This window comes from Strix aluco, chromosome 30 (assembly GCF_031877795.1).
Source record: "Strix aluco isolate bStrAlu1 chromosome 30, bStrAlu1.hap1, whole genome shotgun sequence".
Classification (NCBI taxonomy): Eukaryota; Metazoa; Chordata; class Aves; order Strigiformes; family Strigidae; genus Strix; species Strix aluco.
Window position 1 is genome coordinate 807,207 of NC_133960.1, and position 20,810 is coordinate 828,016.

The following is a 20,810-nucleotide window of genomic DNA, read 5'->3' on the forward strand; positions in this document are numbered from 1 at the left end:
TGACGCTCTACCCACGCCCCCTCGCTGCTCGGTCTGGAGCAGACGAGTAGACCGGAAGTTTGTGGCTAGTGGGTCGTTCCGCCGACGCTCTATGGCGGATCGCGGCCTCGCTGCTGTGGCGGAGGACTGACGGCAGGAGCCGGCGGAGGCGGGGGAGAGAGAAGATGGCGGAGGCCTCGGCGGCGGCCGCCGTGTCCCAGCACCGCTTCTTCTGCCACAGCTGCAAGGGGGAGGTCAGCCCCAAGCTGCCGGTAAGCACCGGGGGTTGCGGCCGCAGCGGGGAGGGGGGTTTGGGGGGAGGCCGAGGCCTCTCAGCGCCGCTGCCCCCCCCCCCCCTTCGCCTTCCCCGGTGGGCGCGGGCCGGTCTCGGCCGGCCCCGGGGCTGAGGGGATCGTCCGCCTTTCCCTCCCCAGATCTCCCCTCAGGGCGGGGGTTCCTGCCCGGGATTCAGCCTGGGGAGGGGCGATTATCCCCCCCAAGCCCTGCAGGTGGGGGTGACCCCTCCCATCCTCTCCCTGACCCCTGTGGGGAAGGGCAGCCCCCCCAAACCCTGCAGGCAGGGGTGACCCCCCCCCAATCCCCTCCCTGACCTTTGGGGAAGGGCAGCCCCCCCAAACCCTGCAGGCAGGGGTGACCCCCCCCCAATCCCCTCCCTGACCTTTGGGGAAGGGGCGTTCCCATGACACCCTACAGGCAGATGGGACACCCCCCTTCCCAAATTACTTACTGCCCCCCGTGGGGAAGGGGTGCCCCCCCATCCTGTGGGGAAGGGGTGCCCCCCGAACCAGGGCTGCCCTGCAAAGCCTCGGAGGCTGCTGTGATACCCCCAAACTTCCTTAAACCCTGCAGGGAAGGGGTGACCCCCAAAATCCCCCAGGGAAGGGGTGGTTCTTCAGAAACCCATCGGTTAGGGGTGACCCCCCCACAGCCCAGGCCCTGTAGAAAGGGGTGAACTCTCAAATCCTGTTGAAGGTTGTGGGGGCTGAGCGCAGTGACTCCCCCTCCCCAAAAAACCCCTCTTGAGCACAGGTTGACCCACACCCAACATCTGTGGGGCTGTAGGAGAGGATGGGGCCTCTCATCCTTCTGGGAAGCGCCGGTGGCCCTGCAGAAGGCTGCAGAGAGTAGCTGGGGGGGCTGTATATGGCCCCCTCCCAGGGGTGACCCCCAGCTTTCACCCCCTAACCAAGCCTGCGAGGGGTTTTTCATTGCCGCTGTCCCTCCGGGTGAGGGGCAGAGGGGAGCTTGAGCCCCCCGTATCTGGGCAGCCCAACACCCCCAAGCCCAGAGGGGTGAGCAGGGAGGTGACAAATCCCCGTGACCCCTCAGCAAGGCAGCTCAAAGTGGGTCTGGGCTGACCTGACCTCGATATTCCCCCCTTCCCTTTTTCTGGGGTTTTAAGCCTGAAAGGTTTGGCCTGTGATTGCTGAGGTTGGGGGACATCTGGGGAGAGGGGGCAGGACTGGGCTGACGCTCCCGTTCCCCACAGCGGTGGGGATCATCCCAGTGCCCAGCCTGGGAGGGGGTAGGGGCAGGACTGGGGGGATGCAGACAGGGCTGGCGTGTGGGGCGGCAGCAGGAGGGGGTGAACCGGGCGGCCACCTTCACCCGGCTGAGCGGCGTGGGACGGAGGGGTCGGCGTGGGACGGAGGGGTCGGCGTGGGACGGGCTGCACCTACATCAAGTCCCATTTGTGAGCCGCCCTTGCTCGGCTGCTGGTTGGGGACTGTGTCTCCCGGCACCTGCAGTCACCCTGGGATCCTCAGGCAGGGAGTGATGGGCTTCATTAACCCAAAAAGTTCATTTCTGAGCTGTGAATTGTGGATTTTCTCTGCTCCTTTACTCTCCAAGGGTGCTGGAGCCCTCCCTGCTGCCCGTTGGCAGGATGGGAGCGAGGCCCCGCGCAGACCCCTCGGGCGCCGAGCCCCCTTCCCTGATTTCTGTCAAATCCAGGGAAACGGAGCGACGTGGCCCCTTGGCCACCCCGAGAGGGGTGTGTGCAGGCCCCGAAAGTGCTCGGCCCCGGCACAGCCTCCAGCGGGGGCTTCTGCAGGCACAAGCATCCCCCCGAGGCTTATCCTCGTCTGGTGGGATGGAAATCAGATATCTGCGTCCAAATCCATCCCAGCTCCTCTTCTCTGGAGCCGGTAGCTTCACCTTTGGGTGCTTCTCTTCCCTCCCATCTCCCAGATTTTGCTTAACTCTCTTTTTCTACCACTTCCTTCTGTTGCTGACTTCAGCACTTCACCCTCCAGTGTTTCAAAATCCACTTTGTTAAAAGAATTACTGTCCAAAACCTGCTCAAACCGTGTCTGTCCATGAGACTCAGGCTGTCCTGGTGCCTCAATAATCTTGTTTGTCCTGGGAATAAAAGTCCAGGCCTGCTCCACACAACACCTTTACATCAAACCTCCGCTGCTTTGTCGTTCCCTCGGATCCGGCGTGCTGCGAACGCTTTCCTTCGCTTCTAAATCGGGAGCCCGGGCGGACCGAAGTCCCTTCTGCTTTGCGTGGGCATTAAAGAGGTCGCCGAATCCTCTGCCTGGAGGGGGCCTTGCCCAGCTCTCCCGGCGTGTCTTGCTCCAGTTTCTATTTCAAGAGCACCCAGAAACCCAGCGCAGGGTTGAGGCCTTGGTGGAGGCTGTTTTGCCTCTCTGGTTCCCCTCCGGATACAGATGGATTTCGGTAGGGACCAGCTTTTGGTGGGTCTAGAAATGCAGGTTGTTACAGTCCTGGCTTTCTAAAAACATTTATTTGGAGCTTGTGCCTGCCACGGTAATGAATATTTTTGCTCTTTTGAGATCTCTGCTTTTCTGTCCTGGCCCTGGGGCGGGGATGGGGACGGGCAGGTTCCCTGTGACCTGCTGGGGACTGTCAGTTGTCCCCAAACCTGTTCCTTCACATCGTCCCTTTGAAGGAAAGCGTGGCTGGAACGTCCTTACGCCCTTCCCCGGCCGGTCGGCTCGGCTGGGAGAGGCTTTTGCAATCTTCACTCAGCGCCAGGACGCGCTTTGAGGAGCGTGACTTGACCAGCCGCTGCGTTGGGTCGGTGCTGTCCCCGTGGCTTGGGGACAGTCGGCGTGGGGGTGTCACCCCAACCCCCGGCTGTGGGGAGGACGTGGCCGCGAGGCTGCAACGGGGTGACCTTGGGAGTTGCTTTTGCCACTTCCCTTTGCTCTGTCCTCGGAGGGTCCCCTTGTCCCGCCGGGCTGCGTGGCTGTCACCCTGCCTTGCAGGAGGAGCACTGGCCGTGGGCACCCCAGCCTGGCCCAGCGCGGGTTTCTTTTGGGCCAGTAACTCTCCCTCAGTGCCTCAGTTTACCATCAGCAGAGCCATTACTGTCTCCGTGGGGGAGGATCTACAAAACTGAAAGTGAGAAGTTGGGAGAAGTTGGACCCGTTTTCCGAGATCAGCATGCAGTTCTACGCCCTGACCTTTTTTTTTTTCCCCTCTCACCCCAGACAAGTAACTTCTCTCCCTGTCTTTGCAAAAACAAAACAAATGCTGAGCGCACTGGTTTGGGTTTTTTTAAAGCTGCTCTCACCAGGATAATGGCAACCTAAACTAAAACCCCGCCTGCAGATCGTTTTGTCTGTCCGGTCTGAGCAAGAGGAGCTGCTGCTCCTCAGGAAAGATTTAGAGGCACGGGGCCGCTGCCTCCTCCCAGCGCGAACACGCCACCGCCACGGTGTCTGTTGCCATTGTGGGACCCGGCGAGGGCCCCCAGCGCATCAGGTTTAGCTGCAGCAATCGTCCTCAGCAGAGCTGCTGCATCCTCTGGCTTCATCAGTGAGCTGGAACCTTCCCGAGAGTGGGCAGAGGTGGCGTAAACTTTCCTCCCTGCCTGCACACGCCGACATGTGGGTGCCCCGAGCAGGGACAGCACCTTGAGAGGTCACCTCTGGCCCTTTCGGGGCGGTTGGGGGCTGTCTCTGTGTCAGCAGGAGCCTGTAGCGTTGATGGGAGGTTGGGTCTTGATGGCTGCATTGGGTTGGGATGGCCTTGGGGCTGGTCTTGCCTTGGGCCTTGGGGCTGGTCTTGCCTTGGGCCTTGGGGTGGTCTTGCCTTGGGCCTTGGGGTGGTCTTGCCTTGGGCCTTGGGGCTGGTCTTGCGTTGGGCCTTGGGGCTGGTCTTGCGTTGGGCCTTGGGGCTGGTCTTGCGTTGGGCCTTGGGGCTGGTCTTGCGTTGGGCCTTGGGGCTGGTCTTGCGTTGGGCCTTGGGGCTGGTCTTGCCTTGGGACTGGTCTTGTGTTGGGCCTTGGGGCTGGTCTTGCCTTGGGGCTGGTCTTGCGTTGGGCCTTGGGGCTGGTCTTGCGTTGGGCCTTGGGGCTGGTCTTGCATTGGGCCTTGGGGCTGGTCTTGCGTTGGGCCTTGGGGCGGTCTTGCCTTGGGACTGGTCTTGTGTTGGGCCTTGGGGCTGGTCTTGCCTTGGGGCTGGTCTTGCCTTGGGGCTGGTCTTGCCTTGGGCCTTGGGGCTGGTCTTGCCTTGGGGCTGGTCTTGCCTTGGGGCTGGTCTTGCCTTGGGGCTGGTCTTGCATTGAGCCTTGGGGTGGTCTTGCCTTGGGATTGGTCTTGCGTTGAGCCTTGGGGTGGTCTTGCCTTGGCCCTTGGGCTGGGCTTACCTTGGGCCCATTGCTGCCCGGGCCTTGGGGCTGCAGCGCTGGTTTGGTGCTCAGAAGCCGGCCGATGTTCAACGATTCTGCCGACTATTCCAATTTGTGTGCACGGCCTGACGGGGCTGCAGCCCTGCGGGTGTTTTTATTTTAAAGTGGGGAGGAAAAACCTGAGAGAGAGAGAAAAAGACCGTGTGGCTCGATGAGAGGCAAAGCCGAGCAGGGATTTTGGCGCTCCCGCGGTGCCAGGCTGAGAGCTGCCGCCCGGCGTTTCGGTGATGGAGCTTCAGAGAAACGCTCGAATCGGCCGGTGACCCGCAGCGGCGATGCTGAAGGGGAGGCGAGGTTGGGAGACGACAGCCCCCGGCTGCAGCCCCGCTGATAACACGATTAATATTGATAGCGAAGGGCGCGTCCGCGTCTCGCCGAGGGCCCTGTCCTTGCGCCGGGGGGAGGAGGAGGAGGAGGAAGCAGCAAATTCTGGGGTTGGGGTTTGGGGTCGTGGCTTTGTTTGGCAGCGAGCGGGTAAGGGGATGCTGTCCCAGAGCGTTGGACGTCACCTGCTCTCTGGTGTGACAACTGCTTTGTCTTCTCTTGGCAAAATGGTTTTAATTTAAAAAAAAAAAAAAAAACACCACAAAAAACCCCCCAAACCCAAAAGCTAACGACCTTTTTGCATAAAATTAGCTGTTTTGGGTCACTTGAGCTCTGGAGCTCCCCTCTGAGAGGGACTAGGGAGGCTGAGCTGGAGGCTGTGCCTGCGCTCTTGAGTTTAAGAATCACAATCCTCCAAGAATTCACCTACTGACTTTTTAAAGACGCTTTTATGCTTCTGGCTTCCAGCACCCTCTGGCCGCAGCCTCCACGGCCGACGCGTAGCGTGAGGAGAGTCCTTGGGTGGTGAAAACGCGTGTGTGGAGGCGATAAACTGCCCCGAGGAGCGGGGTCCTGGGGAGGAGCTGTTGAGCCCCAGAGCTGAGACGCGTGGTCCTGGCTCAGGAGCAGATCTGGGGAGCTCCCGCGTCCCGCCGGGGGAGGAGATGCCGGGGAGGTTGTTTTTGCTGCTGCTTCCTCCCGTGAGAATGCAGGAACCATCTTTTTCTGTCTGAGGGTTGAGGTGTGTGATCAGGTGCAACCCGATCATGTGGCTCTAAAGTGTTGAATTCGGGTCAGTTCTCTGGCTCTTTCTCTTTTTCCCCACGTCAAACATAAACCACGTGGTTTATTGAACGCGAGGAGCGGCCGCCTCTTGGGTGAAGCCGGTTTGGACGGCGCGGAGGGATGTTGCACAGTCCGTAAAGATGAGGAGTTACTGTCGCTGCAGCTGTGGGGATTACAGGAGGGATATTTAATTTGACAAGACGAATGAGTCAACCCAAGCCCGGAGTGGTGGAGCTGAGTTACCCTGCCCGTAGCTGCCTGGTGGAGAGAGGGGAAGGTCATTATGTCGGGGTTAGAGCCCTGGGACGGGCTCGCGGCCATCGAGGAGAGGACAAGCGACCGAGGGAGAAGCGTGCGCCGCTGCTGGATGGAGCGAGAATCGGGGAAAACTTCTCAGCTTGCCTAATTCTCTCTGCTTTGTTGGAGCCCGTTGCTGATCAGGGAGCTTGCTGTGATGTCTCCTCTCCCAGCTGCCGGTGCCTGGCAGAGCCAGGAGAGGGCAAGGGCGGATGAACGGGGTGAAGGCAGGGACGGTGCCTCTGCCCGAGCCTGGCCACGTGCCTGCGCAGCCCGGGAACCCAAACGGCACCATCGATGCACCGCAGCAGCCTGCACGTTGCTTTTCCTGGTGCTTTGTAGTCTCTAAATTCAGTTTTCCGCAGCGACCTCTAAACTCAGACCGGGTTGGTGCCACACACCTTTGCTTGCTGCTTAATTGCAATTATATTCCCTCTGTTTTGGAGGTGAAGGGGGGCTTGGGGACCGCCTGGGTGTACAGACCCACGAACCAGGGGCTGAAAAACCTTCAGTCCGTCCTTTCTACCCCGATGTGGGATCAAGTCTAGCAACTCCACTCCTGACAGACGGGCTTAGGCTAGACTTGGATGTGCCACCCAGTTCTGGCTGCTTGGGAAATCATCTGGCTGCTGACGAGCGTGCGGCTCCGGCGAGCAGGACACAGCGGGCTCCCCTTGGGCAGAGCCGCGGGCCGCCGGGGCTCCTCCTGGGATTTTTGGTTTCGTTTCCTTCTGGGAAGCACAGACCACCAAGCTGAAGGGGGCTCGGAGCCATAGGACGCTGTCGTTCCTCCCTGGAAAGTCTCTTTTTTTTTTTTTTGTGTCACGCTCTGGCTGGATCCTGCTTGGGGAACGAGGTCCCTGTGCTCACCAGAACGGTCGCGGTGGCAGTTTTTGGGGCTCGGGGCACCCATCAACCTCTTTCCCTGCAGGCAGAGACCGGGGCCGGGCGATGCATCCCTAAACCTCCCGCAGAAAGCGGGGAGGTAAGACGGGGGGCTCGTGCCGCTCCGTGCGTGTGATGGCTCTGCAGTGTCCCACCCACCTCCCGTCGTCTGTTCTGGTTTCCCTTCTCCCTCCCCCCTGTTGCTATTTATCCCAAATGCCATTTTTATCTCTCTTCATGCTCTGACTGTACAGTCGAGCTTCTGGGCAAGACGCTGGTAATTTCCATACGGATTGTAACATAAAAAGAAACATTCAAAAGCTTCCAGAAATGCCTCAGACCTGCAGCGTCCCTGATGGCGCGGCCTCCTGCTAAGTTTAGGGGAAAAAAATTTAAAAAAAATCTTTCTGACGTGGTCATTTTGACAGGGAAAAGGCTGGAAATTAATTAAGTGAAGGATTTTTAGGCAGCGTAGAATGTCCTCCTGGTTTGGTGTGGCTCTGAAGCCTGGTGGTGTGGTATGAAATGGGGTGGTGTGGTATGAAATGAGCTTTTTGACCCCAGTATTTCAGTGCCTGGCTTTAGGTTCCGTACGTATTTGTTACTTTTAAGAAATGCCAGGCGTCTGCTGCTCCTCGCTTCGAGTTTGCAGCTCAGCCCCGGCATCTCTGAAGAGGGACACCTGCGAGTACTCTGCATTTCGCAAAGCCCGGAAAAAGAGCTCTTTTTTTTTTTTTTTTTTCTTTTTCCGCCCCCCCGCCGTATTAGGATTTTTGTTGGGAGGTGGGTCCGCACTGGAACCCACCGCAGTCCCGGGCGGGCCGCCGGGCTCGCTCTCCGCGGTGGTGGCATTTACCCCCGCGGTTTGCTCCTACGCAGAACCGAGCGACGCACATTCCTCTTCCAAACGCACGCGTCTGTTCTCGTTAGCCTTGCAGTTCACGGATGCAAAACCGAAAGCCCCAGACAGATTTTTTTTTTTTTTTTTCCCCCTCCTTTTTTTTCCTTTCTAAGAGCTCATCACCCATCAGTTCCCATTATACTCAAGGCTGGAGCTCTTTTGAAAATACACCACATGTTCGGCCGCCTAAATGAGCCTTTGTGCAAACCTGCGCTCGACCTCTCCCGTCGCAGGCCGGGGTGTCACGCACGGTTTGGGAGCGAAGCTGCTGCGGGCAGCCCCCCACCGTGCTCTTCTCCATCTCTGAAGCCGCTCAAGCTGGCAAGCGAGTTGCCCCCACAGCCCTTGGTAAATATTGCTTTGCTTCGGGGACGAAAAAAAGCAAAATGAGATGAATTGAGGGGTCTAGAGGAGTTTTGTGCTGTTCCCAGGGAAATACAGATTCGGTGGGAAAATGATCCGGAGCCGTGCGGGGATGGGAAGCTGAACCTAAAAAAAAAAAAAGCCTTTGGGTGAACTGGAATTGTGTTACAGGGTGGGGGGGTGTCTCGCCTGCGCCCCGGCTCTGGTAACGCTGCGCCGGGAATTTGATCGGTCCTGGAGCGCGGCGGCGTGTTGGGAGTTCAAAGGAAGGAGCTGGAGCAGCCGCTGTGCCGCCGTCTTCGGTGTCTTGTCTTATCTCTCCTCTTCCTTGTCGGGCTCCGGGTCTAGGGTGCGGGGCTGGACTCTGAGGGCGCTGGGCTGTGGCTCACGGGACACTGGTGGGGTTTTTATCTGTGGTCTGGGCAGCGTGAGCGAAGAAAGCAAGGCTCGTATCAGGAGGGTTTATTTGTAGACAAAGCCCCCACAAATCGGTTGGCAAATCGCTGCCTGGAGCGCGGGTTTTGGGAGCGCTGCGGCGGGATGGGCTGGGGAGGGAGGGTCTGGGGGTGCTTTTGGGTTTTGGCAATGCTTTGGCCTTTTTTGAAGCCGATCCGCGGCTCTGGGACAAAGCGAGGGCTTGAAAACAGAGGAAAACTTTTCTCCTCTAAAGAAATCTTCCCCGCTGCTTCTAAAAGCTCCAGCTCCCCGGAGCCGAAGGCAGGATCGTGGTGGTGCAGCTGGATGCGCCCTTGGCCCGGGTGGAGGCTGGCGAGGCCGCTCTCGCTCTGGGGGGCAGCGCTCGTGTTTCTCCGGGGGGATAAGGAGCTGGCAAACGCGCGTGGCTGGGAAGACGGAGCCTGGGCTGATACTCCCTGTGTCCGTGTTTGCCCCGGGGCGGGTGAGGAACCGCGGGGGAAATGGGGGTTTTTCTCCTTTGGCTGGTTTTGAGGAGGGCTGGGGGTGGGGAGGCTGGATAGTGGCTTTTCCTCACCCTTGACGCAGAACTTGGGCTCCTGTAGCACTGGCAGAGTGTGGGCCGAGGAGTTCGGAGGAGCTGCGGGAGGTTTTCCCCCCTCGTTCTGACCAGGGAGGTGACGGGGGGTGCCCGTGGGGGCCCCGAGTTCAGGGCGGTGCTGCAAGGTGGACCCAGAGGTGACTCTTCTCCACGTGCCGTGCCCTGGCTGCGCATGTCCGTCTGTCCCTGCGGCAGACCCTGCCTTGACGGCCCTGGCAGCACCTTCCGGAGCCGGGAAGCCTCTGGATTATCCAGTTCCCTCTCTCCCATCCTTAAAAGCTTTGCACCCCCAGAGCAAACCCATCCACCTCCGTCCTGCTTTACTGGTGCCCAGCGCCTCGGCTGTGGGGGACAGGCTCGGGGTGGGGGGGCCGGCAGTGGGAAAGGTGCATGTTTCAGCCTTTCACTCTGGGGTTTTGTGGCCTTGGGAGGAGCTGCTTTTTCTGCTTTTTTCTCCAGGTGATGTGCCAGGGAGAGCAGCCCCGGGGCTGTGTGTTCCTGCTGCACAGCCCAAATCCTTCAGCTTGCTGAGGGGCCGACGTGCTCGGAGGGAGGGTACCGGTGGTACCGGCGATCCAACAGCCGGCGAGCCTGGCTGAAACGGTTTGGTGGAGAAAAGTGAAAAAATATTTCTTTTCTAACTCCGATAACTGCGGAAGGTCTCTGTAAGCTCCCTGCGAGAGCCGCCCGCACCAAAGGCAGCTCCCGGCAGCTCGTTGCTTTCTGACACCACTTTAATTGAAATGACTGGCTTTCCCTGGCCGGGGCCTTGCAGCAAGCTTGGAAATGGCTCTTTTCTTAAATGTCATTATCTGGACAGGCTTGAAGCTGTAGGTGTGTGTGGGGGGGTTAATTTATTTTTCTTCAATCCGCCGCTAACGGTGCGTGGTCTTGAGAAGGGTGTTTTTCTATTCCACAGTTGTCAGTCGAGGTTAATAATATCTGCTGTAATCACCGGGCTTTGAAATCCTCTTAATGAAACCGAAACCCTGGTCCTCCGGAGTGCCTGCACGGGGAGGTGGAGATCAGGAATCCCCCCGCCCCCCATTAGGCTCCTGGCGTGTAACTTCTTGAGCTCTGCTTTTTTTTTTTTTTCCCTGAAATCCCGAGCGAATGCTTGGTGGCTAACCCCAGCTCCCCCTGTCTCTGCAGGAGTACACCTGCCCGAGATGTGAATCCGGCTTTATCGAAGAAGTCACAGATGATTCCAGGTAACGTCCGCGTCGATGCGCTGCTTGCTTTGCCACGCGCTTACGTTTCTTCTGGGTTTATAAGGTGCCTGGTGTAAAGCCTCTAAAAAGTAAGGAATGCAGAAGAAAAGCTCATATATCCGGGTGAATTTGGACTTTGTACTGGATGAGCCTGAAAGTGGTGCTGGAGCCACAGGAAGGGGTTTGGGGATGATTTCCAGGAAGGTGGGAGTTGTGAGTTAAGGCTGTACAGGGTCCCGTCAACAAAAGCTCTTACAGGTTTTTGGTCTATTAGAGCAAAAAGCATTACTTTATCTTTTTTTTAGGAACCCAGCTTGTATCCCAGTGACTCACAGTACCTTTCTTTTTCCCTCCGTCGGCCCCAGCTCAGCCTCCTGACCACCTCTCTGCTCTCACAGCTCAGTTCAAAGAGAGACAGAAAGACCTTTTCTCTCTGGGAGCGCCGATTTGGTCAGTGGTCACCCAGCAGAACACGGTGCTGGATCCCAAACGGTGCCTGTTCAGCACTTACTATATTCAGTCTTGAGTAATTGCTGAGAAAATGGCTTGATTTGGGGTGGGGGTAGGCGAGTTGAAAGGGCAGCAGTGATTACGTGACCCTGTGCTATCCGAGACTTGCCACAGCAGGAATCTGGGGCCGGGTGTCACTGAGGGGGTGACTTAATGTCACACTACGTCCTCTTCTTAAATAGAAATGTGTCCTTGTCACTTAAGGCGAGACTGGAGGGCTCCTCTGGGGCGCTTAGCGCACGATCCCCGTTGCAGAATGACGATGCTCCGTCTCAGACACCTCCTCTTCAGAGGCTCTTCCAGAGTCTGGACTGTTAGAAACCACGTTTCTTCCACGGTCAGGTTGTGCGTAGCGTGCTGGCACGTAAACAAACCTTTTCATTTTAATAGTCCTTTGCTCCCCCTAGGAATTATTCCGCTGTGTTCACGCAGGCAGGATGTTTGCTCATCCCTTTCTCTCTCAGACCACACGGGGACTGTCTTGCTCCCATCAGCTCCCATCAGCTCCCGTCGGTGTTTAACCCTGGAGCGGGAGCTGATTTCCAGAGGGTGACCTGCTCTCACCCACCTCTTTTTTCCTCCAGTTTTCTAGATGGCAGCGGCATAGACGACAGCCCATCCACACAGTTCGCAGAGGTGAGTTTTGCCATCTTGCTTTGTTGGGGTTTTTTTTTTGTTTAAAACTGTTGCCACAAAGAGGTTTTCAGCCTCAGCTCCGGCTGCGGTTATGTCGAAGCATCTTCACGCGTTGCCTTGTGAAAAGGACCTTCCTAAGAGTTTTCAGGAACTTGGTGAATTTTGAGGAGACTGTTGACGTTGCCGGGGTTGAGACCTGCCAGAGATGTCCTCACTGGGCAGGGCAGGGAGAGAAGATGCTAGAAAGACACACTGGCCCCTGGTGTCGGTGACGCTCGGCCGGGCAGGGAGGGTGTTGCCTGACTGCCCTTTCCTCCCTGCTCATCGCTGCTCCCAGTTTCACCAGAAACGCAACTGTCTAAAAAGCCCAAACTCATATTAAAATCCGTGTCCTGTGATTCAGTTGCATGGCCCTCAGAGCAGGGGCTGCTGGGCAGCGAGGGCTGGAAGCGTCTTTTCTTACCCCAAACGGGTGGGCACGTGCCAGCGGCCTGAGCCGAGCTCCGCGAATACGCGCCCTGGACTCGTGCCGTGGCCTCGCCTGAGTCACCCCGGGCCCGTGGCTGCGGCGGCAGCTCCTCGCCCAGAGCCCGGGGAAGGCAGGGTGGCTCCAGGCTCCCTTTCTCAGGGCTCTGTTTCCCTTCAGTTCAGCTCTGTAAAACAGAAATAAAACTTCTATGCGGCTCCTCCGCCAGCAGGCCTTGCTCGGAGATCAGGTTATTAATTTCCTCGGTTCTTGAGGAGTTTTAACTGTTTTTCTGCCAGGGGAGCGCGCCGCTGTCTTGAGCCGCAGCTGGTTGGCCGGGGTAGATCTGGGGGGGCTGTGGTGTCGCTGAGCTCCTTCGGGTGCTGCCTCAGTGCCAGAAACAGGGTCACCAAATCACTGAAATTCCTCTACGGCTTTGTGCTTCGGATCCGGATCCCTCCCGTTCGCTTCCACCTTCCCGGCCTACGGCTGGTTTGCCTCTCCCCTCCTCCCCTCCTCTCCATTTGTCTCCTGAACAAAACCGTCGCCTTTACGTTGCTCCTCCCCGGCGCCGCAGCCCGTGTTCCGGCGAGATGGAGCCATCTCCTCTCGTAGCCCGTGCGCCGGTTTACAAAGAGCTTTGGGATGCCTCGGCATGAAAGGCGCTGTGTAAATTTAAATACCTTTTAGGATTAATAATAAATGAAAGTCTTCTCTCAGCAGGGTGGCTGCGGGCAGGCAGAGCTCTGTCTTGATCATAAGCAGCAGGAGAACAAGCAAAGCTCTTGTCTGCGGGGTATTAATTCAGAGAACGGGTCATAAACTTGACTTCTCCCTTTCCTCCAACACCAAATTGAACCAGGCAACGCGAGAGACTTTTCAAGTGAGCTAATTTGGTGTGAAATGGAAACGAAGCCGCTCTGATCGTGTCATAACACATGAGGAGGGTTTAGTAGAAATAAGAAAAGAACAACCCTGGTGTTACGCTCTGGAGCGTTTAATTCCCGCAGCAAAGCCGAGGGCACTGCTCCTTCCAGGAGCGCTTTCGGCCTGGGCACACCGAGCGTGAGCAGCCGCTTGCCCCCACGTGGCACACGAAGGGTTTCTTGTCTCATGCTCCTTGTTTTCTTGTCCTCTATGAATTATTTTTTTTTTCCATAAACCCACAATAAATCTTCAGTGCCCTCCTCAGCTGTTACTTTAATCCGTGGGCGATCCGAATTGCGGAGGGAATAAAACCGAAGGGGTTTTCCAGGAGAGGGTCGCTGAGGGGGGCTCTCGGCTCCAAACTGTGGCTCAGGGTGGGGGCGCCTTGCTGTGGGTTCCTGGGTGGTTTTGTGCACCCCCCAGTTTCTCTGCAGGCTGGCAGCAGGGTCCGTAGCCAGGAGCTCTTGACTTGTGGCCCCACTCCCCCTCAGCGAGGCTCAGGGCTGGCAATTTGACTTGGTCGAGGAGCCAGGTGGGTTTTTGCGGCACCAGCAGCGCGTAGATCTGCTGCAGGGCCGGGAGGTGGCTTTCCCTGCGTGGACAGACCCCCCCAGACAGCCTGACCCAGGCGAGATTTTTCCTTCTCGGCCGTTTCACGCTGCTCTGTCCTGCCGTGTCGCGTACGCTGAACCGCAGGACGCAACCAGGGACACAAACCCTCCTCCTCGGGGCCGTGCTTTGCTTCTTTGGGCCACATCCTTTTGTCACCCGTGGCTGTGAGGACCCAGAGCCCGGGGGTGGGGGGACCCGGGTGCGCAGCACTATCCCCCCCCAACTCTCCTTGGAGAGAGAGAGACCGACCCTCGCAGTGCCCTGGGGTGGCTTAACAAAACAGATGTTGTTGGGATCTGTAGAGAGCAGGAAAGAGCTGACGTGTTGGTCTTCCCGGGGGTGGTACATCTGATTAGTTTGGGCTATAATTAAGCGTTTTTTGCCAGACTTTTTTCTGGGAGCCATGGTAACCGTAGGAATTTGCTGGGTTGCTTCTGTCGAGGTGGGCTTCCCTGCCTCCGTGTGGGGCTCAGTGACGGAGCCGTGTGTGGTTTGTGTCTCCCCTTTTCTCCCCGCAGCTTTGGGACCATTTGGACCACACAATGTTCTTTCCTGACTTCAGACCCTTTCTGAGTAGCAGCTCACTGGATCAAGACAGCAGGGACAACGAGAGGGGCCACCAAGCCCACGCCGACCTCTGGGGACCAAGCCGACCCCCGCGATTGCCCATGACGCGGAGGTACCGATCCCGGGGCAGCTCACGCCCCGACAGATCCCCTGCCATCGAAGGGTAAGGGCCTCAATTTACCCCCTGCAAGTGTCTCCTTCCCCCACCAGTGGAAAAAATGTAGGATCTCGGGGAGAAACCTGGTGAAATGGGATCCTGGCGCTGATGGTAGGTGACCCCTCGCACCTCGAAAACGCAGGTTTTCACCTCTACCCTTTGTCCCCCTCGGTACGAATCGAAGCTGCGTGGTGGGAAAGGTGGGTTTTGCCTGCGACGGTGCCAACTCTCACCACAGGAAGACGAGTCAGTGCTTGGGAAACTCGGTCATTTCCTCTCCCAGCCCTCCCACACTCGGATGAGTTCGCATCCCGCGTTCCTCCGGGCCGTGCCCGCGTTACCCGAGTCTCACGACAACACGGCTACGATTGATCGAAGCAGTATTTCGTGTTTTGCTGCCCATTCTTGCTAAACCGCCGCCGTTTATTTGTTTGCTCAACTTGTTTTTTTTTTTTCTCTTTCAATTCCTCCCTCTTTAGAATAATACAGCAGATCTTTGCAGGGTTTTTTGCAAACTCAGCGATTCCTGGCTCACAACACCCTTTTTCCTGGTGAGTAGCGAGCGTGGTTTAGACCGTGGCTTTGATCACGGCGGTCCACACCAGTAAAGAGCTGTGGTCTGGTGCCTGGGAGCTCCATCTCCCCACTGTGGCTTCTCTGGGAGGATTGTGCAACCCTCGGGGCCGCTTTGGGGTGGGTGAAACAGCTTCCTTGACTCTCTGCTCTCGTCCGCAGGAGCGGGATGCTGCACTCCAACCCCGGCGACTACGCGTGGGGACAGAGCGGCCTTGATGCTATTGTCACCCAGGTAGGACCCGTGCTCTGCATCGGTGAGGCCACACCTGGAGGGTTGTGTCCAGTTTTGGCCACCTCAATCTGAGAGAGATCTCGAGGGGCTGGAGCGAGGGCAGAGGAGGGCAACGAGCTGGGGAAGGGCCTGGAGAATAAATCCTGTGAGGAGAGATGGAAGGAGCTGGGACTGTTCAGTGTGAGGAGGAGAAGGGGAGGGGAGACCTCATCACTCTCTGCAGCTCCCTGAAAGGACGTTGTGGAGAGGTTGGTGCTGGTCTCTGCTCCCAGGGAATTAGTGACAGAACGAGAGGGAACGGCTTGAAACTGCAACAGGGGAGGGTCAGGCTGGACAGGAGGGAAAAATGTTTCCCCGGCAGAGTGGTCAGAGAGTGGAATAGGCTGCCCAGGGAGGGGGTGGAGTCCCCACCCCTGGGGGTGTTTAAGGGCCGTTTGGATGAGCTGTGGGGGGATGTGGGGTAGGGGAGAGCTTTGTAGAGTCGGGCTGAGGGTTGGACTCGCTGATCCCGAGGGGCTTTTCCAACCTGAGTGATTCTCTGACCCTCCGACATGCCTGGGTGGAGAGAAGCCCACGCTGGCCAACCTGGGCTTGGATCTGGGCCTCTAAATCTTTGTGCCCCTCTCTGGTCAGTCCCCGTGCTGGGGGTGAGCCGCGGGTTCCGGGTGAGGAGCAGGAACAGGCCGTCAGTCCCTGGCGTGGTGGTTGCCTGTCTCCTGCCTCTTCAGAGGGGTCAGAGCTTATTCCTGTGGAAATACAGTATTTTCGTTCACCTCTTTATCACCGGGCGCGTGGTGCAACGGGCTCCGCAGAGCCTGGAGATGAAAATCTCCAGCGTCAGCCCCGGATCTCTCACTAAACTTGGCATTTTTCAGCCATGAGCCATTTCCCCCCTGTGGTGTGTGGAGGGATGAGCCGAGTCCACTCCCGTTCCCCAGAAGCTCTGTCTGGCTCCTTTGAGGCTCGGGGGTGTCCAGCCTCCATCCCCAAACAGCCTCTTGCAGGGTGTTGGCATCCCTGGGACGGGGAGAGCAGACGGATGCTTTACCCAGAGCTAATTTGGCTGCTGCTGTCGTGCTGACACCTCCCGAAAGCGCCTGGCGGGGCCATCTGCTGCCATTCATAACTAGCCCCCGGCTTCCCAGGCTGCGTCGCGGGCCCGTCTCGCCCCCCTTACTCACCGCTTCCTAAAATGAGTCTGATCAGAGATGGCACCTTCCTCCTCCCTCCCCGCCCCCAGCAGCGCCGAGTAAAATCCTCCAGGAGCAGCTTTGCCCCCTCACCCATGGCTGCGGCATCTCCCAACTGTCCATGCGAGAGAAAATACCCGGAGGGCAGCGATGGTGGGAGGGGGATTGCCAAGATCAGAGGCGTGACGGTAAAGTTTCACCCCCCAGAATGTTGCAGCAGAGAACAGTCACTTGTGCGCTTAATTTAAGCCGGGCTGAACCGGCCTGAGCTCCCTCCTAGGGTTGGGCAACAGGAATTTTTCTGGCGAGGGCCTGGGAAGCTGGTGGCATCTGTCACTTGGATGTCCCCCGGGGGTGGCCCGTGCCTGGCTGGCCTCTGGTGGGACGTAGCGCTCTCCGTGCTCCGCGTTCCTACGGCGATGCTCGGCGCGGCGAAGCCGTGGCCCTGAGCGCCGCCTGTTTTCTTCCCCGCAGCTCTTGGGGCAGTTGGAGAACACGGGACCGCCTCCAGCCGACAAAGAGAAGATCTCGTCTCTCCCGACGGTGACAGTAACTCAGGAACAAGTCGGTAGGTGACATCAGGCGCCGCGTGGCCGATGTCACTCGTCTCCGGATGCTTTGTCGTGTGTGTCCTGAGCTCCCCCCGCCCCTGCTCGGCCTCTGCTTTGCTCTGCCCTGGCGCTTCCCTGGCTGCCGCAGGGGCCTGGAAGGCTCCGGCCTCCTGAATTCCTGCCTGGACTTGGGCTGGAGACCCTCGTGTCTTCCAGCTCAGGAGATCCTGAGCTTTGCTCCTGCTGCCCTCGGTGTCCAGTTCTTGTGGGACTCTCAGATTTCCGCCGGTTCAAGCCATCAGCAAAGACCTTTTCCATCCTGCAGGGTGTTTGCGCGGCCCCTAAACGCTACTTTTTTGGCCTCCCAAGGCCCTGATTGCTTTACCTTCCTCAGAATTCTTCTGCTTGTGCTGTTGTTTATGGTCTCACCAGAGCTGGGCTCAGCGTGGCGCTTTCTTCCCTTTCAACCCGGCTCCCGGCGGGGCTGGTGGAGGAGGCTCGGGATGTGTTTGTGCCGAACTTCTCTGGAAATGTCGCGTCGAGCTCGCAGGTTCTTGCAGCGCAGCTGCCAGCGAAGGGCCTGTGGGTTTCTCAGAACATTTATGGTTTTGCAGTTAGCTCGTCCCGGGGATTTTTCTCCCCGTGTTTGCAGAAGGCTGTCTCCGAAGGCTGCTCAGAGGATCCCTTTCCCTCCAAGCTGCTCTATTACTGGAAACTAAAACGCTCCATTAAGACAAACTGATTAGAAAAGCTGTTTCCACAACAGATATTTTTGTCTGGCGCTTTTTATGTACACCCAAGTCTCCTCTTCTTGTCTGGGAAGCCAAGAATTTCCATGTTGTAATGCTCGGTCTCGCCTGTTTGAACGGAGAGGGCTGGGGCCGCGGCAGGAGGCCGGGAGCACGCTCTCATCTGCGTTCATTCGCGGGGGGGCATTAAAAAGGGGGGGGGGGGCAGCAGGTTTTGGCCGTTTCCCGTGGCCGAGGGCGCGTGGGCAGTCCGCCAGGCTCCTGCGGACGAGGCTCCGCGGTGCCCCCCGTATCCTGGGCGAGGAAATTTTGTCAGGATTCATCTGAGTCCATCTTAGACTGTATATCACGAAAAAAATCTTTCCCAGAAAGAGTGGAGGGGGTGGAGTCCCCACCCTGGGGTGTGTTTGAGGGTCGTTTGGATGAGCTGTGGGGGGATGTGGGGTAGGGGAGGACTTTGTAGAGTTGGGCTGAGGGTTGGACTCGCTGATCCCGAGGGGCTTCTCCAACCTGAGTGTGATCTACAAATACCCTCAGTTCGATGCATTGTGGTGTTGTTGGCCGTACGCGGAGAATTTCTCCGATCCCTGGCTGTGAGTGCCACCCTCCCTGGTCTGTACACGGCTTGTAGAGCCCAGAGCCCATAGCCCGGGTGGGCTGAAGCCTCCCCCTCCTCAGCCCGTGTCTTTCTCTTTTCCAGATACGGGTCTGGAGTGTCCTGTGTGCAAAGAGGACTACACAGTAGCGGAGCAAGTGCGGCAGTTACCGTGCAATCACTTCTTCCACAGCAACTGCATCGTGCCGTGGTTAGAGCTGGTAAGAGCCTGCGCCCAGGGAGGGGGCTGAGGGCTCCCAGGGATGCCCCGAGCCCCGGGGGTGGGGGCTGAGGGCTCCCAGGGACACCCCGAGCCCCAGGGATGGGGGATGAGGGCTCCCAGGGACGCCCCGGGGTGGTGGCGGCTGAGGGCTCCCAGGGATGCCCCGAGTGCCGGAGGCGGGGCACTGAGGGCTCCCAGGGATGCCCCGAGCACCTGGGGGGGGGCTGAGGGCTCCCAGGGACGCCCCAAGCCCCGGCAGGGGAGCTGAGGACTCTCAGGGACACCCCGAGCCCCAGGGGTGGGGGCTGAGGGCTCCCAGGGACGCCCCGAGCACCTGGGGGGGGGCTGAGGGCTCCCAGGGACGCCCTGAGCGCCGGGGGGGGGGGCTGAGGGCTCCCAGGGACACCCTGAGCGCCAAGGGGGGGGGCTGAGGGCTCCCAGGGACACCCTGAGCGCCGAGGGGGGGGGCTGAGGGCTCCCAGGGACACCCCGAGCCCTGGGGAGGGGGCTGAGCGCTCCCAGGGCCACCCCGAGCCCCACATGTCCAGCACACCCAGGTCAAACCGCCGTCTCCTCGAAGCTCCCGTGTTTTTTTTTTTTTTTTTTTCTCGCAGCACGACACGTGTCCGGTGTGCAGGAAGAGCTTAAAAGGGGAAGATTCGACTCGACAAACACAAAACCCCGAGGCCTCAGCGAGTAACAGCTTTAGCAGTGAAAGCCAACTACACGACCGATGGACTTTCTGACGCTCGGGGGCTCTGGCCGGAGCATCGTTACTACGGATGTACATTGTATTATAATTCAAACAACAACAACAAAAAAAAAAAAGAGTAGCAGGAAATATAGTGCAGGGGGGGGAACCCACCCTGTGGTGTCGCTGCGATGATGCTGTCTTTTTCCCGAAACTTTTCCTAGCCTCTCCGAGCGCGTCGCGTCTCCATCGGAATCGCCTCTTTAGTCCCAAATTCAGTCTTTTTTTGAGTGATTTGACTTGATTTTATATTTGTGAAACCTTTACTTCCAATTTGAAGGGGGGCCGGGGGGGGGGGGGGTTAAGCCAGCGCAAGGAGGTTTGGGGAGACCCCGCCTGGGGCCTGAGGTCTCACCTGCAGCCGCCTCTGCTCCCCCTGTCCCCCCCCCTTCCCTCCCCGGCAAGGAGGTGACAAATTTGGGTGGGGGGAGCGTCCCCCTTGCGCTGCTCCTCGCGGTAAAGGAGGGGGTGGGAAGGAGAAGATTCTCCGTTTCTCTCCTCTGACCCCTTTCCCTGCCCCTCGAACCGGGTGGGGATGGAATCAAATCCAGGAGGTTTATTTTTTTGGGGGGTTTTGTTGTTGTTTTTTCGCTCCCTCTTGAATTCAAGTTCCTATAAAAGCGTTGTAGGTTTTCTCGAGGCAGAGGTGAAGATGGAGGCAGTGAAGGGTCTCTGGATCCTCTCGGGACGCACAGGAGCCCCCCCCCCTGGTTCTGGGAACAGGAATGCACCAAGCAGGAGTTTCTGTCTTGTTGTGGACCTTTTTTTTTTTGTTTGTTTTTTTGTTCGTTTGGGGTTTTTTTGTTTTCCGGCCCTTCTTCACGTGCCTGTGTCCCCAGGTCTGTCCCAACCCGTCCCCCCCCCACTGTGAGTCGTTTAGGATCCGTAGCTGGCTTGTATCATATGGACCACATTAAAGGCATCCTTTAGGGAAAGACACCCAACCGTTTAACATTTTAACACCCGATTCCTCAGTGTTTAACACACAATCTTAATTCTCCCTTAGTCCGAGAGTCTCTTTAATTTTTGCAGATTTTTTGTTTGTTTGGGTTGTTTGGTTTTTTTGGTCTTTTTTTTTTTTTTTTTTTCCCCACACACACTTCTGTAACATTTCATCCATGTTTGACTTCTTGTTTTTTATCGTCCGAATAACGTCTGTACTTAGGGCACCCACTAAACCACCCCGTGGCGATGTTAAACCCCCGCCTGGGCCTGGCAGCGGGCGGGAGGGAGAGGTAGGTCGCGTCTAAACGTGTTGCCGCTTCGTTGCTGTAAACAGTGTACTACGTACACTCGGTTTAAACTAGTGTTTTGTTTGCTATTAAGTCAAATAAAGGCCTTTATAAAGAAGATCAAACGTGGTGGAAGATCGTTGGGGCTGGAAGAAGGTGCTTGAGGACCCCCGGGAGGGTCTGGGGGACTGACAGGGGGGGAAATAACCTCGTGGAGGGGCTGGAAAGGGCTTTTCCAGCGTCGCTTTAAAGCACGACCTGCGCTTTGCTGGGCGGGGGGGGGGGAGTTCGGAGCTGCAAAAGGGCTCTTGGCCGCGGGGGGGGTGGTGACAACCCACGGGAAAAAGTTGTGACAGCAGCAGGACCCTGGTTTAGGTGTTCGCTGGGTTTA

The 20,810-nt window shown here is 57.9% G+C and overlaps 1 protein-coding gene across 1 annotated transcript; it reads left to right on the plus strand.

Moving 5' to 3' along the window:
• The first annotated feature begins 29 nt into the window (after positions 1 to 29).
• Positions 30 to 20,544, plus strand: RNF115 (ring finger protein 115). The gene is made up of 9 exons (XM_074809311.1): positions 30 to 251; positions 10,387 to 10,445; positions 11,540 to 11,591; positions 14,115 to 14,326; positions 14,800 to 14,871; positions 15,056 to 15,128; positions 16,793 to 16,886; positions 18,319 to 18,434; positions 19,051 to 20,544. The coding sequence occupies exons 1-9, from the start codon at positions 165 to 167 to the stop codon at positions 19,180 to 19,182; spliced, it is 897 nt and encodes a 298-aa protein (XP_074665412.1). The 5' UTR covers positions 30 to 164; the 3' UTR covers positions 19,183 to 20,544.
• Positions 20,545 to 20,810: the final 266 nt, after the last annotated feature.